Below are 18841 nucleotides of genomic sequence, written 5' to 3'. Positions count from 1 at the left end.
GCGATCTGTCTTAACCACTTTCTTTCAAGTTGTGTTCTTTAATTGTTGTATTTTTATGCTTTTTTTATCCTGCCCCTACATCGTAGGATAGACTTCAAAATTTACTTTTGATTTTTTTTCAGTCACCTCCAAAACTGTTATTCCAAAGAAGAAAGCAAAGTATCTGACATTTAATTGCTGCAGATACTTTCGTCTCATCTACTTGTGTCCCACAGTTCTCTGCACTCACCTGCCAAAAAGAATGTTTAAAGATGGGAAAGGAAATTTGAAAAAAAGAACCTAAAACAAAAAACAACAAAAAATCCCCAAACAAACCACCCCCAAAACCAACAAAAAATACTTGATTCTTCTGGATAAATTCTGAAAAAAAATACGTTTTCTTGTTAATATCTCTCACCAAAACTAACAGCTGAGATTTAAAATGGTAAAAGCTACTGTTTGACTGAAGAAATAGAGAAGACCCAAAATGTATTTCTTCCAACATGCAGTCAGTTCTCTCTGCAACTTTCACTTACAATTTCCTGTGTTGAAAGTAGAAGAAATTGCATTTGGTAAAATGTAAATCTAATGAATACACTATTAGCTTGGAAGATCTAAGAAATCTAGCTAATCCACAAGTACTAAGAATATAGCTTTTTCAATTTGACCAACAAGAGAGAAAAATTCTCCAAGTAAACCATGTAAAACAAGTCAAAAACTAGAAGTAATGTGAAGAACTACAAAAATTACCTAGTTCGGGCTTATCCAGCAAACTGATCAGAATTCGAAAAGGCTTCAAGTCTTGCATTAATGTGCTTTCTTCTCCATGCCCATTAACTTGTAATATACCAATCATTGCCTACAAAGAGCAAAATTGTATCAGGAAAACAAAAACCAAAACCAGAAAACAGTTTCTGAAAGAAAGATGCAATGAAAGCTGCATATAAAGAGGAAAGTTGCCAGTAGTGGAGACCACTATTTCATCTCACTGTAGCTCATTCTTTCCGTGCTGAAGTATTCTCTCAACTTTGCCTGTGTCAATAGAACTTGGTAACTTTTATTTATTTGAAGTCTAAACAAAATATTACAAAATGGGTACCTGAAGCACTAGGGCCTGAATCGTGGGCCCTGAACTGAAGTTGACCTATAGATGAACCTCACAACCTCACACCATACAGAATTAATCACACATGTAATGCACTGATAACCTATCCTAGCGTGTATATATATATATATATATTCCGATGCCAATCTGTAAAAGCTTTGCTGTAACACTAAATGTGCAGCAGGAACTAGCACGGCACTCTTTCTTTATCTAAAGGCCAGGTGCAAGGCTGGGAAACTAGCTGCCTCTTGCTTTGTTAGAAGCATGGTACAAGATCGTGAGACCAGAGGCCTGGCTTTGGTGAGAAATATGTGATTAAGGACCGAAATAGATAGGGAGCCTTGTATTCTTCCTTTAGCCCTGGCGAAGCTGTGGGAGGAATCCAGCAGAGTAGACAACACCAGATACTCCCACATTTGAAGTTATGTGAGGTTGTTTATTTAGTAGTATAAAAGCTGGACCCTCTTGCAGCGACTTTGGAGACCTCATCCACGAGCGGACGCGCTGCGTAGGGCTTCCCAATCACCAGGACGGTTCTCCAGAATCCTCACTGCAACAGAGGTTCCCCAGCAACTGTGGATCTGGATGATGGTATCAGGGTGATTGGTGATGGATCTTTTTTAATAACTATCACTAACCCTATATAGCAATGATTAGATGCATTATCCTGTTCTCCTTGCTGCTTAAAACTAGGGTATAACAAGCTTGCATTGCCTTATTCTTGTAATGCTCTGAAACAGACAGTAAAAGCCGACCCTTCTGTGGGTGCCTCTGCCCTTTTCTGCAGCACCCCCACCTCCCCAGGCCAATTAGCAAAACAATACCAACTCAAAATTTCATAAGAATAAAACAGAAGACATGAAAAGCGATGAAGAAATTGACTGAGAAAGTAAGGCACATAGATATTAAAGGCTTAATAAACAACAATCTGTTCTTCTGGGATAATCTGTCCTTCTGGGATACACCCACTTGTGTGGCCGAAAACTCTTGACTGACTTGACTAGCTAGCAATGACAACTTCAAAACAAATGGGAAAACTGTGTTTCTAGACTGAAGCAGTTTAAGGAACAAGCAGCAGAATTAAAAAAGCCCAATGAAACCGCCACAGATTTTGCTTCATTTTCTGTCTGTAGCTGGCTTCACTGTCCAAGTCAAAACTAGTTTGTTTCTTTTACAAATTCTAAAAGAGAAGGACAAAGAAGAGAAGGGAGGTGGGAAGGAGAAACAGGAAAACACGTTCGACCTTGCTATCTGTTATAAACCAAGTATTATCAGCCAGTACACTGAAAGAAACATCTTCTGTACTTGAATATGCCTTTAGAAGGTCAGAATTTTCATGACATTGTAGCAATGAATAAGATGGGGGTGGACCGGTTAAAAGAACACACAAAGAGACTGCTAGGGAAGAAGGCAGAAAGGAGCAATGCTTCTGAAGTCTTTCAAAAGACAGCCACAGTTTTAGAAGGCATATGCATTTTGTATTATGTAGAGCAAGCCACTGATTTTATTGTTTGTAAAGCACAAAACAAGTGAATCATACCCATTATAAAAAATGGCTACTCTCTATTCTACTGTAGCTGTAGTCCCTGCTATCAAAACAAAAATAAAGAAAAAAATAATAATCAAATGGACTGTATCAACTCCACACTGTTGTTAGTCTTCTCAGACAGAAAAGCCTTAATGACACTGATTAAGCTAGAAAGATGGATGGATTTGAAAGCAAGAATACAACCTATCAACAAATTCCTACCTGTTGCTAAAAGCTCACCACCTTTTGTACAGAAGGTACACACAAAACTGTATCTTATTCAGGCCTTTACATTTGGATAACTTCTGAATCATGTGCCACGGGAGGCAGAAGCGTGACAAGAGTGAGAGAGTGACAACGAGGTCCTTGCTTCACTGGAATTCTGGGGTCTCTTCCACATCAGTAGAACAGGAGATCTCATTACGTTAAGATACAACCAGAAGGGCTAGCTCTGTGCTGCATATCAGCCTCAAGTTGTGAGGAGTTAAATGTTCCTGTGTCAGTTGCTAATACCAGTATCCCCACCCACATTACCATATATAGCACCTTAATGACAAAACGGTCTTCCTGATTTCAAGATCAGACTCATAGCATCTTGAAAGATATCTATATTTTAATCACAGTGAGGGAAGGAGCACAGTTCTTGAGGCGAGGCGATCTCAGCTCACTTAACAAGGCTTCAGGGGTCAAATAACACAACTGCCAATTTGCTCAACTACTCCTGATTGCCAATGGACAGCAGCAAAGACATTTCCCTTGCCTAAAGGGCAGGAGGACCCTCCTTACTCAGACCCTCTGAGTACCGTCTGATTAAATTTTCCCAAATCCTAAGACACAGAGGAATTTCCATATCTACAGAAGAGAATTCTCCAGTTCCATTTTACAAAAGAAAATACTTCAGTGTGCTCGGCTTATAATCAAGCATCTTCCCTTCATGCTACCTGCATTGTGGAAGTGGAGAGAGAGAGAGAGAGAGAGAGAGAAATCTTTTTCTTGATCATATTGTTATTCTAAAAACCCACATTTTCCCGTATCTTCATTTTTCCACTAAGAAGGTTTTAGAAGAGTAGGACAAACTACCATAAAAATACAGAAATTATATGGTCACATTGAAATGGCAAATCAAAAAATAAAGACACAGTAACTTTGATCAGCATATATTTATGAAGATAAATTCCATAATATAACATTGCAGAGCTACCTGAACTAACATGTCCTTAGAGAAGGTGTTGAAGTAGTAAGTGGCATGCTCGTCGGGATTGCTGTGCCTTGTACTTCTGGGTCCTAGATGGGCACCGTGGTTATCCAAACCTAGAAGCAAACAAAAGACAAGGCAAATAAGCATTTGTCTCTTAGCAGAATATTTTGCCAATTTCTTTGAACTGGAAGACAAACACTAGCACTGACAACTTACCAACATGGAGTCCACGTAATGTTGGCAAAAGAAAGATGATTTTAGAGAGTTTAGTACAGGGAACTAAGCAATGCAAACAACGCAAGCAGTTTGCACACAAATTGCAAACTTAAGTTTTATGCAACGTTATCGACCAGATTACGTGTACAACAGAACCAAATGTTCACAAACACTGCACAAACCACATAGTCCTAGAGTACCTTCAAAAACACCTGTCCTACAAAAATATTTCAGTATTAATATTACCATGAGAACACAAAATTCAATATTTTAAATAAAGAGATGATCACCAAAGCACACTGACATGACTAAGGCACTTAGAGAGAATATCAGTCATATTACACTAAATCAATTCCATTATTCAAAATTACATGAAGAAGATAGGCCTTTGCGTTCTAAGTTTGCATCTTTTCTTTTACCAAGCAAATTTTTCATTCTACATAAAACAGGTTTAAAGGAAAAAAAAATTAAAATAATCAAGGAGTTGATAAGGATATCACCCTGTTCCACAGAAGCATTTTCCACAGTCTTTGTCCTGAAGTGACAAAAATAGAAGGAAAGCCTGAGAAGATGCATGTCCTTTAGCAACAACTTAAAATAACCACTGTTAACAATGGTTAAGCTAACCTGGATTTAGAGAGATGTGATTTTTATGCCTAGAGAACATTAATAGACCACTCCCAGCTATAGAACAACAGAAAGGCATAGCTAACCCCAGAATTAAATAATCAGAACATCTGAATTCAGAGTCTTCCAGCATAACTGATCCCACTCCTCCAATGTTTGTTATTAGTAGTAGAACATCATAATACAAAAGCAGAATAGTGTCAGGAGAAAAAGAAGCAAAAAAAACCCCTAATACTGCCAAAAGGTTCGTCCAGATACATAGCAAATGGAGGCACTAGGTGTTCAGAAAACAGAACCAGGAACTGTCACTGTAAAACTATCTTCTGAAGTCATATTATCTTTCACTGGAGACTAGGGCTCATGAAATAGCTTTAGAAGGTGTCTCCATAACTGAAAAAGTAGAATGATGTTTTAAACATATAAAAAATCTTTTTCAATGACAGCAAAAAAACATAATTAAGGGACTTGAACATATCTCCTATAAAGATGGATTGAGAGAATTGGAGCAGTTTAGGCTTGAAAGGAGACGGCTGAGAGGGGATCCTATTAACATATATAAATATCTGAGGGGTGCGTGTCAAGAGGAGGGGGACGATCTCTTTTCAGTGGTGCCCAACAACAGAACAAGAAATAATGGGTTTACGTTAGAACATAGGAAGTTCCACCTCAACATGAGGAGAAACTTCTTTACTGTGAGGGTGACAGAGCACTGGCACAGGCTGCCCAGAGAGGTTGTGGAGTCTCCTTCTCTGGAGACTTTTAAACCCACCTGGACGCGTTCCTGTGTGGCTGCCCTAGGGGATCTGCTCTGGCAGGGGGTTGGACTAGATCATCTCTAGAGGTCCCTTCCAGCCCCTAACGTTCTGTGATTCTATGATATTCAATCCACCAGATTTAGATGAAACATTAGTGCAGTGTTTTATCCGGAAATTAGTTTTTCCCTAAATTAGAAAATGTGAGTATGGAGTATGACAGTGCATTTCACTGTCTATTTAGCAGATGAATAATTTGCAAGTCAGTGTCTTGAGAAATGATTAACTAAAGAAGCTGAGGTTTTTTTTCGTATTTGTCTTCTAAATCCCTGCAACTTCTACAGCAGCAAAAATAGCAACAAAACCAATCCTCTCATGCAAAACACTGTTGCTCACTTCGTCCCTCCCTTCCTAACTTCACTTCTCTCTCATGTCCCTTGACTACTTACTTCCTTGCTCCCCAGCCACCCACAGGCTGCCTGCCTCTGATATCTTAACGTTCAGCTGGGAAGGAGGCAAGAGCTACCAGGAAGGGTCCTGCATAGCCTGCGAAGGACATCTGTGCCTGCTGGAGAGCTGGGAAGTCCAACAAAAAAGGTTACAGCAGACTGTAAAACACTCTTCCCCTCAAGTAGAGAAACCACTTTATGTTCATAGGATCATAGAACAATTCAGGTTGGAAAAGACCCTTGGGATCATCAAGTCCAATCATTGACCCTACACTACAAGGTCACCCCTAAACCATATCACCCAACACCACATCTAAATGACACTTGAACACATCCAGGGATGGCGACTCACCCACCACCCTAGGCAGTCTATTCGAGTGTCTGACCACAGTCTGTTCCAGTTTCTGACCACTCGTTCTATGAAGAATTTCTTCCCAATGTTCAGCCTAAACTTGCCCTGTTGCAACTTGCAATCATTCTCCCTGGTTCTGTCCCTAATTATCTGTGAGAAGAGACCAGCACCAACCTCTCTACAATGTCCTTTCAAGTAATTGTAGAGCATGATGAGATCCCCCCTCAGCCTCCTCTTTGTCAAACTGAACAGACCCAGCTCCCTCAGTCGCTCCTCATAAGGTCTGTTCTCCAGGCCCTTCACCAGCTTTGTTGCCCTCCTCTGCACTCGCTCCAACACCTCGATATCTCTCCTATACCGAGGTGACCAAAACTGAACACAATACTCAAGGTGCGGCCTCATCAATTCCACCTCCAGTTTCTTTGATGGTCTTATGAACTTCCATGCCAGAGATCCTGACTTCTCTCAAACTGGGATGAAAGTGGTTTTAAAGAGTAACAGGTCAGTTTCATGTGACCACAGGCTTCATTTCCTTAAAATTACAAGGCTGAATATGAGTAAAAGTTTTCTAAAATTTTCTAAGTTCTAGTTTCCTGAACATTCCTTGAATAGTTAGTGTCTTCTAAGTAGCTACTATTCTCAGCTACTTTCTTCTGATTACACGCTGGTTTCATAAAAAAAAAAGTTTAAATGTGATTGCATTGATATTCTGCCATTTTGTAGAAGCAAAAGTGTGTGTCCTGTAATTGATCAATTTTTACCCAAGAATGGCATTGAAATAATGTTCTAATTGCATGGAGAACATAAGTGATTGGTAATTTAACTCAGCCATGCAATTATTTAATAAAGCTTAAATTTTGCATACTGAAGCCTCCATCAATGTAATATCAACATTTTCAACATTCTTTTATTTTCATCCCTTCCACGCTGTTGTGTTCCCGCTATCTACTCCCTATAATACCTGTTCTGCTTTTTTTTATTTTATGTTTTTAGGGAGACAAAAGTGCCTTTCAGTATCTATTTACACAGGCCTAGTGTACCAGGCTCTACACTTGAATGCGGCCCACAGCTGCTCCTCTAGGAAGATATACCAATAATTTATACAACAGGAAAGAGTTCCAGCATGACATCATCTTTTATATCTGTGGAGAGAGATACTGCCTTCTTCCTTATGAGACAAACAAAGTATTCCATTTTTCCAAGAATCTTTCTCCGCAATATGACAAAATACTGCTAATGAACATACAATTCTTCCTCTACTTTTAGTGAAGAATGAGATGAAATGCAAACCTACCTAGAAGCCACGCATAAAGTCTTCGGTTGAGTGACATATCCCTGCGCAGTACGACATGAAGGGCAGCTGACAAAATTCTGATCATGTCTGGACGTGTTGCCTGCAGAAGCCAGAAAAAGGATTCAATTTAACTAAGAAAACTAGAACTTTTTCTATGCTAGATGCTTAATATGCACTAAATCATAGTTAATTTCACTTTCTGACATTTCTGAACTCAGAACAGCACAAGAAAACATAATCTAGCTATTAGGAAACCAAAATATGATTATTATTTGGAATGGACACTTTGTAACAGTACGGACCCTTTACGAACAGCAAAAATCCTTGACTCCATTATCAGTTCATTTTTGTTAAAAGACATTTCAGCCTTGCAACCAAATTCAACTAAAATCCAGTGTAAAAAAATATAAAAATCACTGAGAACTTGAAATAACTTTCAATCTCTTCCTACTATAATTGTTTGTGCAAGTTTTAATATTAAAAAATACCATACTGATAATTTCTCCATTCTAGCACCTAAACAAACATTCCAAAGATTCCTTTAGTACATGATAAATGTGAACAAACCACTTCCACAAGGAAGAACACAGCTCTTTTCACAGGAAAGTGCAGGTTTTCTATAATTTCTAACCAGGTGAGAATCAACCCTGCAGAACTTTTCCTCCAAGAGTAAAATAAATAATGGACCATTTGAAAACAGAAAGTGACTAACAATAAATGCAATCCAAAATAATTAGCTAGAGGTTGACAGGTCTATCTCCCGCTATGCTAGGGCTAACTACTCACCCAAAGCCAGTAATAATTTTAAATTCTCTAGTGTTCTGAATCAGTTATGCTAAGAGGATTAATTTCTGCTGCTTTTGTGAATTGGAAACTTGCACATGAACAGATAATTTGTTTTCTCATCAAATTAGAGCAAATTAAAAGCACAGGCTTTTGGGTTTGCATATACGCAACTGAAAGTTAACTTCAAAGTTAACACATGAAATTAAAAAGCAGAAGAGCAGAGACCATGACAGGAGAACAGTCAAATCTATCAGGGAAACTCTTACATATGATTCTTGCTCAAACTTGGAGAAAATCATTAACAAAGACTAACTAAATACTGCTATCAAGTTAGAAAGTGGAGTACATTTAGGAGTTTGCCAATTCACCTCTCTTGTTCATCACCTACCTGGCTCATATGGAAAGGAAAACAAAAAAGGATAAGGTCCAACGTGCTCCTCTGTACTAAAACACTGGTGTCTTGCACTGACGTGCTTACTGCTTCCACCTGAAACAACGGTAGTAAATAGTTATTTACTGTATTATTCTAAGAAGGTAGATATAACAAAACACAAAATAAGAAGAGTTGTTTATAAATAGTGGTATGTACAAAATAAAGTTATTTTAAAATTGTGAATAATGAAACAAGATAAAACAGGAAAATAAAAAGTTCTATCATTGAGGAAACATAATCAACCAGATTCTGAAAATATTAAGTAAGGTTTGCAACACTTCTATCACACACAAAAACATCAGTTTAACTGGAGCTATAATAAAAAAACATGCATTTTTCTCTCTTCAAATGCTACGTTCAGAGATAGAGAGTATCTATCTTTGATATCTATTTTTGTCTAAATTAGGTCTAACCCACTCGGAAGTATATTATTACATAAACAAGTAACATCAATGCTTTCCCTGTTCCAACAAAACATTACCATTAATTCAATGTCGCTGCCGATTATGTAGAGTTGATCCTCCATGGAAAGCTTCCTGTTCAGATGGGAGAGGACATAGGTGATGCCAGGCAAGCGAACCGCAGGGCTTGTGAGGAGGCTGCCCCAGAGAGCACTGTAGAATGCCGACTGATCCACAGCCGAGGCAACCTTCTCCAACAGCGTGTTCGTCCTGCAGTAAAATCAAGTCAGCTGAATCAGGACATGCATCACGGCCCTCACCCCTGCCCCCAGTTTTAATAAATATAAAAGTAAATAGTTACAGGAAGGTCAAAACTTTCTTTTGAAAGTCCAAGAGAAGCCCCAACTACACGCTAAAACTTACAGCGCAGCCTGAGCAGAGTGATCCAACAAGCAAGCCTGGCTTGCAAAATGCTTCTGCCTGCCTACAGCTTTTCCTTACGTTCAAAAAGCCAAACAACTTCCTCATCTGCTGCTTAAAGCCAACTGTTGCTACAGGCAGACAGAATAAAAGAATAGCTACTGAAGAAAAGGATGAAGCAAATGACTATGCCCTCTCATGCCCTGCACTGAGCGCTTCTGGCAATAACAGGGCATAAAAACATGACAATTCTTTGAGACCAAGTAATCCCTTTCCCTGTCCTCACATCTCCTCACTCACTTAGCAGCACCTCTAAACCCTATGGCAGGCCCTGGGAAGACAACTGAGTAGCTGTTGCTCCCTGTGATAGTGATGCCAATTACGTTGTGTCTATCTACCTATGCAGCGATAGAAAAAGACAATGTTAAATCGCTCTTTACATGCAAGTTGCAAAAATTCTAGCTTCTGAGGTTGCAAATATCAAGAACATGTAAGTGGGTGAAAAATTCCAAGAATTCAAAGCCTTGGGAGTGTAACTTCAGCATTTCATATGTCCTCCCCAGTCAAGATAACTCAGCTAGGGCTTAGGCTTGCTGGATAAGGAAAGCTATTCCATCCCAGGCCACTCTGATAGAAATAATAACCTATAAAGATAGGTGGCTTATTGATGTCTCTTATATAGGTGGTTTGATGACAATTTTGATATCAAAATGAGTAAAAATTAGTGATGGAAGCTTTGTTTATTATCTTAAATTCAGTTAAGGTATGCATTTTAGACCAGGAATAATACAGCAGTATCACATTTCTATTATTATTATTATCATCATCATCATCCCATGGAAAAGAATCAAGCAGCATGTTCCTATCACGTTACATATCTCAGTCCATGACAGGAATCATTGAATCTTAGAATCGTTTAGGTTGGAAAAATTCTTAAGATCACCGAGTTCAACAATTAATCTAACATTGCCAAGTCCACCACCAAATCATGTCCCTAAGCACCTCATCTACACATCTTTTAAATAATTCCAGTGATGGTGATGCAACAACTTTCCTGGACTGCCTGTTCCAAAGCTAAATAACTCTTTTGGTGAAGAAATGTTTTCTTAATATTCAATCTAAACCTGCCCTGGTCCAACTTCAGGCCATTTCCTCTTGTCCTGTTCCTTGTCACTTGGGAATAGAGACCAACATATAACACTAAGTCTACTTAATGTCAATTCCATTTCAATAACAGGAGCAACTAACAGTTAATTTATCATACTTAATGTTAAGAATCTTCTACCATACTATTCCACTGCAATTAATATGACTGGCTGAAATCAAACACCACCTATTTAAAAAAAAATAAAAAATTCACATACAAGCATTTGATGAAAAGTTGCAGCAAAAAACCCCCACTCCAAATCAAACATATCAGCTTATTAAAGTATCTGTCCTTACCTTTCATAATACTCTGACCCCTCCTCTAATCCAGGCAGAATTCCAGTTAACAGTCCTTGCAGTCCTGGTTTCAACGTCTTCCCCAAAGGGAGGTAATAAATCTCATACAGACTCAACAATGTTGGCTTGACTGACATAGCGGCATTGGCAAGGAGTGGAAATAGTCCGGAACTGTGAAAAATAAATTTTTTTTTTTTTTTATGAAGCTTCCCATGTGACACGATTTTATTTACATGTTAAGACTGTCATGGGCATGTCTGGTGTAGTTTTAAGGATCAGGTTTTTATCTTATAATTTTGCAGAGGCATAGGTCACCACACAATATAACTGCCTTCCAGATTGACAGGTTGGTATGTGAAGAGCTTTATTACTCTTGTGACAACAAGCACTGAGGGCCCAGAGATGATTGTGTTTTTCACCAATAAAACAAATACAATAAACCAGAACCATTTCTGTAAGACAAAAATGTTAATTTTGCCCATGCTGAACTACACCACAATGAAAAACGTATTTAAAAAACATAGTCCTTGCACTTATTAAGAAAAAACAAAAATAGATGAAAACATTTGAAGAAATAAACAGAAATACTTTTCTGGAAGAAAACTTTAGGTTAGTAACTTTAGTTTAGTAACTTTAGGTTACTTCAAGTAATCTAAAGATAAATTTTAGGATATTTTTACCTCAAGTAACCTAGAGATAAATTTTAAGATATTTTTACTGTTAGGTAACAACAAAGTATATATTTACTTCAGAAATTCAGTCTGAAAGCAGATTCTCTAACAATAAACCCATTGTTCATGATGCAGCATTTAAAAGGATTCAAAATATTGGAAGAATGTTTTGAGTTTACTATGAATATAAGAGCAAGTTCGTGAAAGTTACAAATGTGATTAGCTAAGGAGAAGTTATTAAAAACATTTTTGCTATTGTTACTAAATATCATAAATTATTAGAAACAGTCCCAATAATCAAAGGTAAGTGAACAAAACAGCAATTTTCTAAGTCACTGAGAACTCAGGTCAGAAGACCCCTGACACAAGAAAAAGAAAATGAAAGAATATTGAAAAAGATAACTTTGAAGCAAGAGTCTTAAAATGTATAAATCTACTATTAAAAAAATAAATCTCTGTGGATACAGTGTTACTCATTTTAAAAGAAAAAAATAATTTCCAAATGTACAAAAAACATTTGTAAAAATTATTTTTGCCTTTATCTCTTTAGAAAAACCACTGTTTTGCCATTGTCAATTGGTTTCTTCTCTCTGCAGAAAATGTCTTTTTGTTCAACAACCAGCGCACTACCCCACAGTCTGTCTTTGTGAGGCTACTACTCATCCTTCAAGATTTGATGTTCCAACACTGTCACTCTGCTTTCACAAAAAATACTGGAATCTTTGATGATGCCTTAACGTGAATGTCAGTCTTCTCCCAAGCATCAGTAACAATGGCTTTCAGTTACATTACAAAGGTCACATTTTCCACTACCCTAGAACTTACTGTTAACAAGATATTGCAGCTACTGAAACACTGTGCAAGCAAAAACGTGACAGGAAAACATTCACAGAATCTTTAAAACCCTGTGGAAACACAGAACTGAGACACTTCCCTCCCCCGCACAAAAAAATGTAACTATATATAAACATCTTGACAATGCAAGACAGAATAGTTGATTTAAGGCATACACTTTATTTCCAAGCATTAATACACATCTTTGCTACCTAAACAGAACACTATTTTATTCCACTATTTCTCAAATTGATGAAATTTTAATCTCCAGGGATAGCTAAGCATTAAGAACCATGTGTGACTGTGTATATATCCATATGCACACATCTCTTTATGCATTATACAATAAATAACTTAATGTCTTGCCCATCCCATCCAACCAAAAACACATTGGAAGTTTAGTGTATCAGTATAGTTTCCCTCTGCTTATTTTTCAACATTATCCTTCCTTTTTGTTATCATCAGTTCTAGGGAGTGACAGAAAAATTTTGTACTTGCCTGTCATTCTAACAAAAACACAATCTGTCTGTCCTGTTGATTAGATTGTTTGGAAGAGAAAGTTTCTTGCAATAAAGTATAGTAAGATTCTTTTCCGATACTACTCAGAAAAAAAGTAATGTAGTACAACGAAATAAGCATTAACACTTCAATTACTGTATATACATGCATAAAATTTGGTTTGTTTCAATGAAGAAGTAATAAATTCCAAGTTTTCTGGCCCTAAAGTTGGTTCCTAAATGGTATTTCGGTGATATATAATATTCTAATAATATACAATATTCAGAAGAGAACCACATAGCAGCAGTAACACAAGGGAAAAAACATCCTTGCTTCTTAGTATGTAACAAAGCAGTATTATCAATGTAAAATGCAGGGAACCAAAAGCATCTCAGCCACGCACTTGGAATGGAGTTGTTTAAACTATTGTACCTGTAGAGGAAAAGATCTTTGGCCAAACGCTTGGGTCCAATGATTTTGAAAATGATCTCGTATGTTTCAAGTGCCTTCCGATGAACCCCTCCTGGCAATGCTGGATGGAGACATTGTGCTAAGCGCTTACCTATCGTGAGCTTTTTCGGTACTACCTGGTATTTTGCATTGTTCTGTAGTACCTAATAAATAAACACATTAAGAAAAACAGTACAAAACAAGTTAAACAACTCTATGTTTTGTAAATGAGTTCCTGAACAGTAAGTCACAACACATACCTAGGTCAGAATATGAGAAAAATAAAACAATTTTTAATATGTACATGACATGTACATTTTAACATGACCTCTTCCTTTGCAATGCCTTCTGCTGGAACACTTGCTATAGATGGAATTAGCAAGGCATTTAAATCTTCACTTGCAATGAACTCCTCACTTACAGCTTGTCCATCTCATTTTACTCATCCTCTTGAGGAAAAAAATTACTATCTCCATTTGTTAAAATCAATTGCCAGTAGCTCAAAGAAGACTACTAAACTGTGGGTGGCAAGTTTGGGAAAATTTTAAGAAACCTTCAGAGAGTGAGACACACAAAACTTTACCAGCGCCTGAAACTATATAAACACTTCAGGACTGAACACAGAGATGCACTTACATCTTTAAATTTTTCTTACCCAATATTGTAGCCTTCCCTTTGTATATATGTGCAGCAAGAACTATTACAATGAAAAAAATTACAGAAATGGGAGTTTACACAAAGAAATTATGCCATTGGCCTTGCCAACTGTACTGTCATTCTTGATCTGCCACAAAGTTTAAGGTTAGAATGTAAGTGCTTCAGATCTGTATTTTTCTATGCCATATTCTGCAAAGCTTCACATTGGTAAAAAATGTATATGCAAAGGGAACTTCACGACCCTGACTGGAGACCCCTAGACATACAGAGGACTGATTAGAACAAGATTTTTACTGATATCAAGATCTGTATTTATCTGTAAACTGCTATTAAAGATCAGGATTATATTACACATTCAACTTACTAACTTTTAAAATTAATCAGAATAATAACACTCCATGGTCAACAAATGATTTGAGCTCCATTTTATAACTCATGCTTCATAAAAATATTGCTGATATTCATACTGGCTACTATTTTTCACACTAATACTGAATGACATTAGAAGTAAATGTTAGTAATAAAAAAACCATAGCAGTTATTTTCACCAGAAATGTAAATAACTTTTCCCTTTACTTAGAGTTACAAAGTCTTACAGAGGCTTTTGTTTGCTCCTTGCAGACACCCAACATCTGGCTAAAAATACTGAAATATTTGCAGGAGAATTAGACTGCTAGAACCTTGCACTTCTGTATTTTTATACCAGTACCCTTTGTTAGTTCCTGACTTTTTTTCCGTGAGCACCTGCTAGGCATACCTTGTTTAGCTTTCCAAGTGCTGATATTAAATCTGCCCATTCACTGGAATATTCAAAGTTCTTCAGCGCTTTGTCAACAGCTGCTACATAGTTTCTGTACTTGGAATCAGTCAGTAGCTCCAGCTCCTCTGTGTTCATCCTCCCACGGTGTCCCCACTAGGGACTAGCTTGCAATTTGTGTACAGACATTACCTGTTCAAAAAAAAAAAAGGCAAAAAAACCTGAAATCGTTGTTTCCAGAGACATATTATTAAAACAATTTTGTACAAAGAGAACTTCATTTTCCTCAAAGGCATTACAAATTATCCATCTGAAATCAGCTTACAGCAAAGCCTAAACCAAAGCTAATTAATGTATTGCACACAAATATTTAACAGATGTCCAAAAGGGTGTATTTTGAATCAAGTCCTGTTCAAAAAAACCCACAAACCACCAAACAAATACAAAAATCCACAAACTAAACAACCTGCCCCTAGAAAATTAATGCCTTGTCCCTCCCCAAAAGCACTGTTTATTCTAAACAATGCAACCAAGGGATTTTTTCTTCTTTTCTTCTTTCTCTTGGTCCACCACTAGAAAAACCCACCTTTCCACAAATCAGCCCTTCTGAAAACAGAGTCACTTCCAGGCAGAAGACAAGAATGAAGGACATGTACAACAGTCACATCCTATTAAAGAGTATGTTCATGCATCAACACTTCCTTCTACAAGACCTGGTATTCTAATTTAGCACTGCAACTCCTCGTTGTTTTTATGTTGTCATCATCCACACACAACAAAAGTATATGTTTACCAGCATTCTGTAATCAGAGGATTTTGCAATTTGCTCTAGATTTTTCATCATGTGGTAGTCTACAGTGTTCCAGTTCCAAAACCACCTCATACTTTTATAGGCCATACACTATTTCATGAAATTCTATCAGTACTAAAAAGAAATATGTTTTTAAAGCTATTACAACCCTAAGCAACTACAACTTATAACAGGAAATCCTATCGTAGTATGTTTGTGAAAAGGAGAGTTTTTGAGCCCCTTTCAATGGTCATCTTTTGGGACTTCTATACTCAGCCTCAGAAGAGACTTCACACTCAGTAGATGCTTCTCTCTTCAGTCTTGATTAAAGGAAATTGTGAAAAATAATGTGTGCAGAAGGTCAGGAGGCGCATGGTAGGTCAAAAACCCAAACAAACTATGGAACAAGAAGAAGGAAGCTGTATTCATCAGACTGTCGGCCAAGTACGATAAATAAGAGTCATGCTGAAAACAGCAGCTACAGGGAGCCCTTCCAAAAACTTTGGAGAATGGGCCTCATTGGCCCCTATTCCCAGTGAGCATCAACATGACAAAACAGCAGAAGTGTTTGAAATGAGAAATGCCTATGAAATAACAGAGCAGAAGGATTAGTAGGAATAAAAGGTGACATTTCAGGTTTTGGTGGTTTAGAGTTGACAGAGGTAATAAAAACACTTATCTTTAAATTCTGCTCAGGAAAAAATGTTTACGTGCTTTTAGACCAATTGGAGAAGACTACCAATTCAATTTGTATTAATTCATGTAATAAACACACTCCAGTTGCACAAGATGCGTCAAAACCATGAAGGCTTTTCTGCCTTTTATTATGGAAGATCAATTTAAAATGTTTTATAAGGACACATAAAAATCTTTGATTTGTACTATATCCATCCCTCTGGAAGCTGCTACTTTACTTTATTAACAGTTGTCATAAGGAGTTACCATTTACTGAACAACAGAAAACCCTCGGACTGGTTGCCCAGCATTTCCAGCTACAAGCCAGCTCCTTGAAATGTCCTTGAGACAACCCCAAAACCTACAAACTACATCACTACTAGTACTGTTTTAGCTTTTCAGCACTCCACAAGGCAAAAAGAAGAAAGCTGTACTCCAACATCTCCAAATTAAGACAGCAGTAAATGAGGCTCGAAACTTCATGACCGTAATCTCGTCAAGTTTATCACTCATTTTGTTCCTTTAATTAGCAGGTGCTTCTGAACACAAACTGATAAGAAGCCGTCTTTATTTCATTTCAAAGAACATTTAAAAATGTGCTACTTCAGTCAGAGCCAGTACACTAGCACTGAGATGTGGAAGAGGGGCTTTTGGAGAACTCTCTCACCACTAACCTTTCCTGCGTGGGCACAAAACTTGTGCCAGAAAAGTTTCTCTTCTGCTGTTACCACATTTATCTTTTCTTCTACCGGGCCAAAATTCTGGTTTAATCATTTTTTTATCTTTATTACTACCTTTCTCCTCTTATTGCTCATCTCCTGGTTTCTCAGCTTTGTAAGGAAAGTTGCAAGAAAGAAGAAAATCAAGAAAGGGAAGGACATAAGGAGAAAAAAAGAGCTGGCATAGCAGGAGTGAATAAAAATTACAAACCTTTTGCACTCCTGTTTCTAATGGTGGACTAATAATGACAGAATGTCTCCAAGGCAGAACAGAAATGCCAACCATTACTTAAAAAACACACCTGGGTGCCAAATTGATAGACTTCGCTACATCCCACCACTTTTTATTTTAAAAAAGTATTTCATACGGTTTCAATTTTATAATAACCATTTTTCTTCGGATTAAGTCCAGAAAACAATCAGGTTTGCTTTGAAAAAGCTGTAGAATGCCAATAGATTTCCCAAAGAGACAGTTGCACAACTGCCAACGTCTGATCTCCAAAAGTAAAATAATGTATTAATACTGAAAAAGAATAAAGGAACAAAAATACAAAACCAGCACAATTCTCAATTTTCCAGGCACAAAGGATGGAGGAAGAACTTGACACAGTAAATAATGCTTTCTGAGTAAAGAAAGCATCAGCATCCTTTTTTATTCAGCTCAGGCACAAACGCAACCACTTACTGCTGAGTGGAAAACAGGGTTCTGTCTTCTTCGAGTGCTCGAAAAACCCGAGAGAGGACTGATCCAGGATCACCAACGGTCAGACAAACCCAGCAGGAACACAGGGTTGAAAAGGTAGTGTTTTTTCTAACTTACAAAGTAAGCAGAAAAAGCCTCAATAACTTTGACTAAATAACCTACATTTTCAGACAAGTCTATCACACCAGCTGATACTAATTGACTTACTCTAGTCATGTAATTGATATTTACATTTATCCATATGTTAACAGTGAATTTAATCATTATTAAGTTTTCTATAGAGAAGAAAAAACATACTCTGTTTTCTTACTACTCTATGGTTATAGTCTAATTTTTATTTCTTGAAAAAAATAAGTTTTATATATTGTGATATTACATTACTCTTCCCACAATGAAGAGTCTCTATTTTAAACAATATATTTTCCAAATCATATCAGTAGCCATAATAACTGAGGGATGCAGAGAAGATACTATGTAAATACTCTATATTATTTTTATTAATCTGGCAGTATTTTTATTCTAAGGTCATTGGAACTGGAATGCCCATTTTTATTAGCTCTCATACATAAAAATATACTTGTCCTACAAGGTTTACTTTTTGTTTACTCTGAGGATACACCAAAATATAGTCTTTAATCTTGTCTTTTTTCTATCATGTATTCTTACACATACTTTTCTGTTTTCTTCATCTATAATAAAACTGCAGACTTAACAGCATTTAATTTTACAGGACTGACATTTCAACACAATGTTAAGGCTTAGCAATGTCTATCTCCTTGTAAGTATCACATCCTTATTCTTTCATCGTTTACTACCCTGAAAAATGAGATAAATAAAAAAATTTGATAGTTCAAAATCATTGAAAAATAGGAGTCTCTGCCACAGCATCAAACAGTCCAAAGGATACATCATTTACCCTTCTATTCCCACAATCACCAATTAGCACAAGGGCCAATGAAATAAGCTTCTCAGCTTCTCAGACTGAAGGTTTAGCGACACTCATGGGTCTGGACATAGGTAACTGTTGACCTGTTAGGTGACCATAAAATCATAGAATGTGTTGGATTGGAAGAGACCTTTAAAAGTCACCTCACCCAACTCCCT

At 37.1% G+C, this 18841-nt stretch overlaps 1 protein-coding gene across 1 annotated transcript in view; it reads right to left on the bottom strand.

Moving 5' to 3' along the window:
• Nucleotides 1-15044, bottom strand: part of LOC104276192 (protein dopey-1-like) — a gene marked incomplete at its 3' end in the record, with an annotated part of 30333 nt that extends 15289 nt beyond the window's left edge. Inside the window, exons 1-8 of the mRNA XM_009872419.1 lie at nucleotides 14851-15044; nucleotides 13419-13600; nucleotides 10984-11154; nucleotides 9201-9390; nucleotides 8675-8773; nucleotides 7501-7600; nucleotides 3814-3923; nucleotides 730-838 (exon numbers count right to left, since the gene is read on the bottom strand). Coding sequence (XP_009870721.1) covers nucleotides 730-838; nucleotides 3814-3923; nucleotides 7501-7600; nucleotides 8675-8773; nucleotides 9201-9390; nucleotides 10984-11154; nucleotides 13419-13600; nucleotides 14851-14988 — 1099 coding nt within the window. The remainder of the gene's footprint in view (nucleotides 1-729; nucleotides 839-3813; nucleotides 3924-7500; nucleotides 7601-8674; nucleotides 8774-9200; nucleotides 9391-10983; nucleotides 11155-13418; nucleotides 13601-14850) is intronic.
• Nucleotides 15045-18841: the final 3797 nt, after the last annotated feature.

The sequence above is a fragment of the Apaloderma vittatum genome, unplaced genomic scaffold (assembly GCF_000703405.1).
Source record: "Apaloderma vittatum isolate BGI_N311 unplaced genomic scaffold, ASM70340v1 scaffold137, whole genome shotgun sequence".
Classification (NCBI taxonomy): domain Eukaryota; kingdom Metazoa; phylum Chordata; class Aves; order Trogoniformes; family Trogonidae; genus Apaloderma; species Apaloderma vittatum.
Note: the sequence above shows the minus strand (reverse complement) of the source record. Positions and strands in the feature narration are given on the sequence as shown.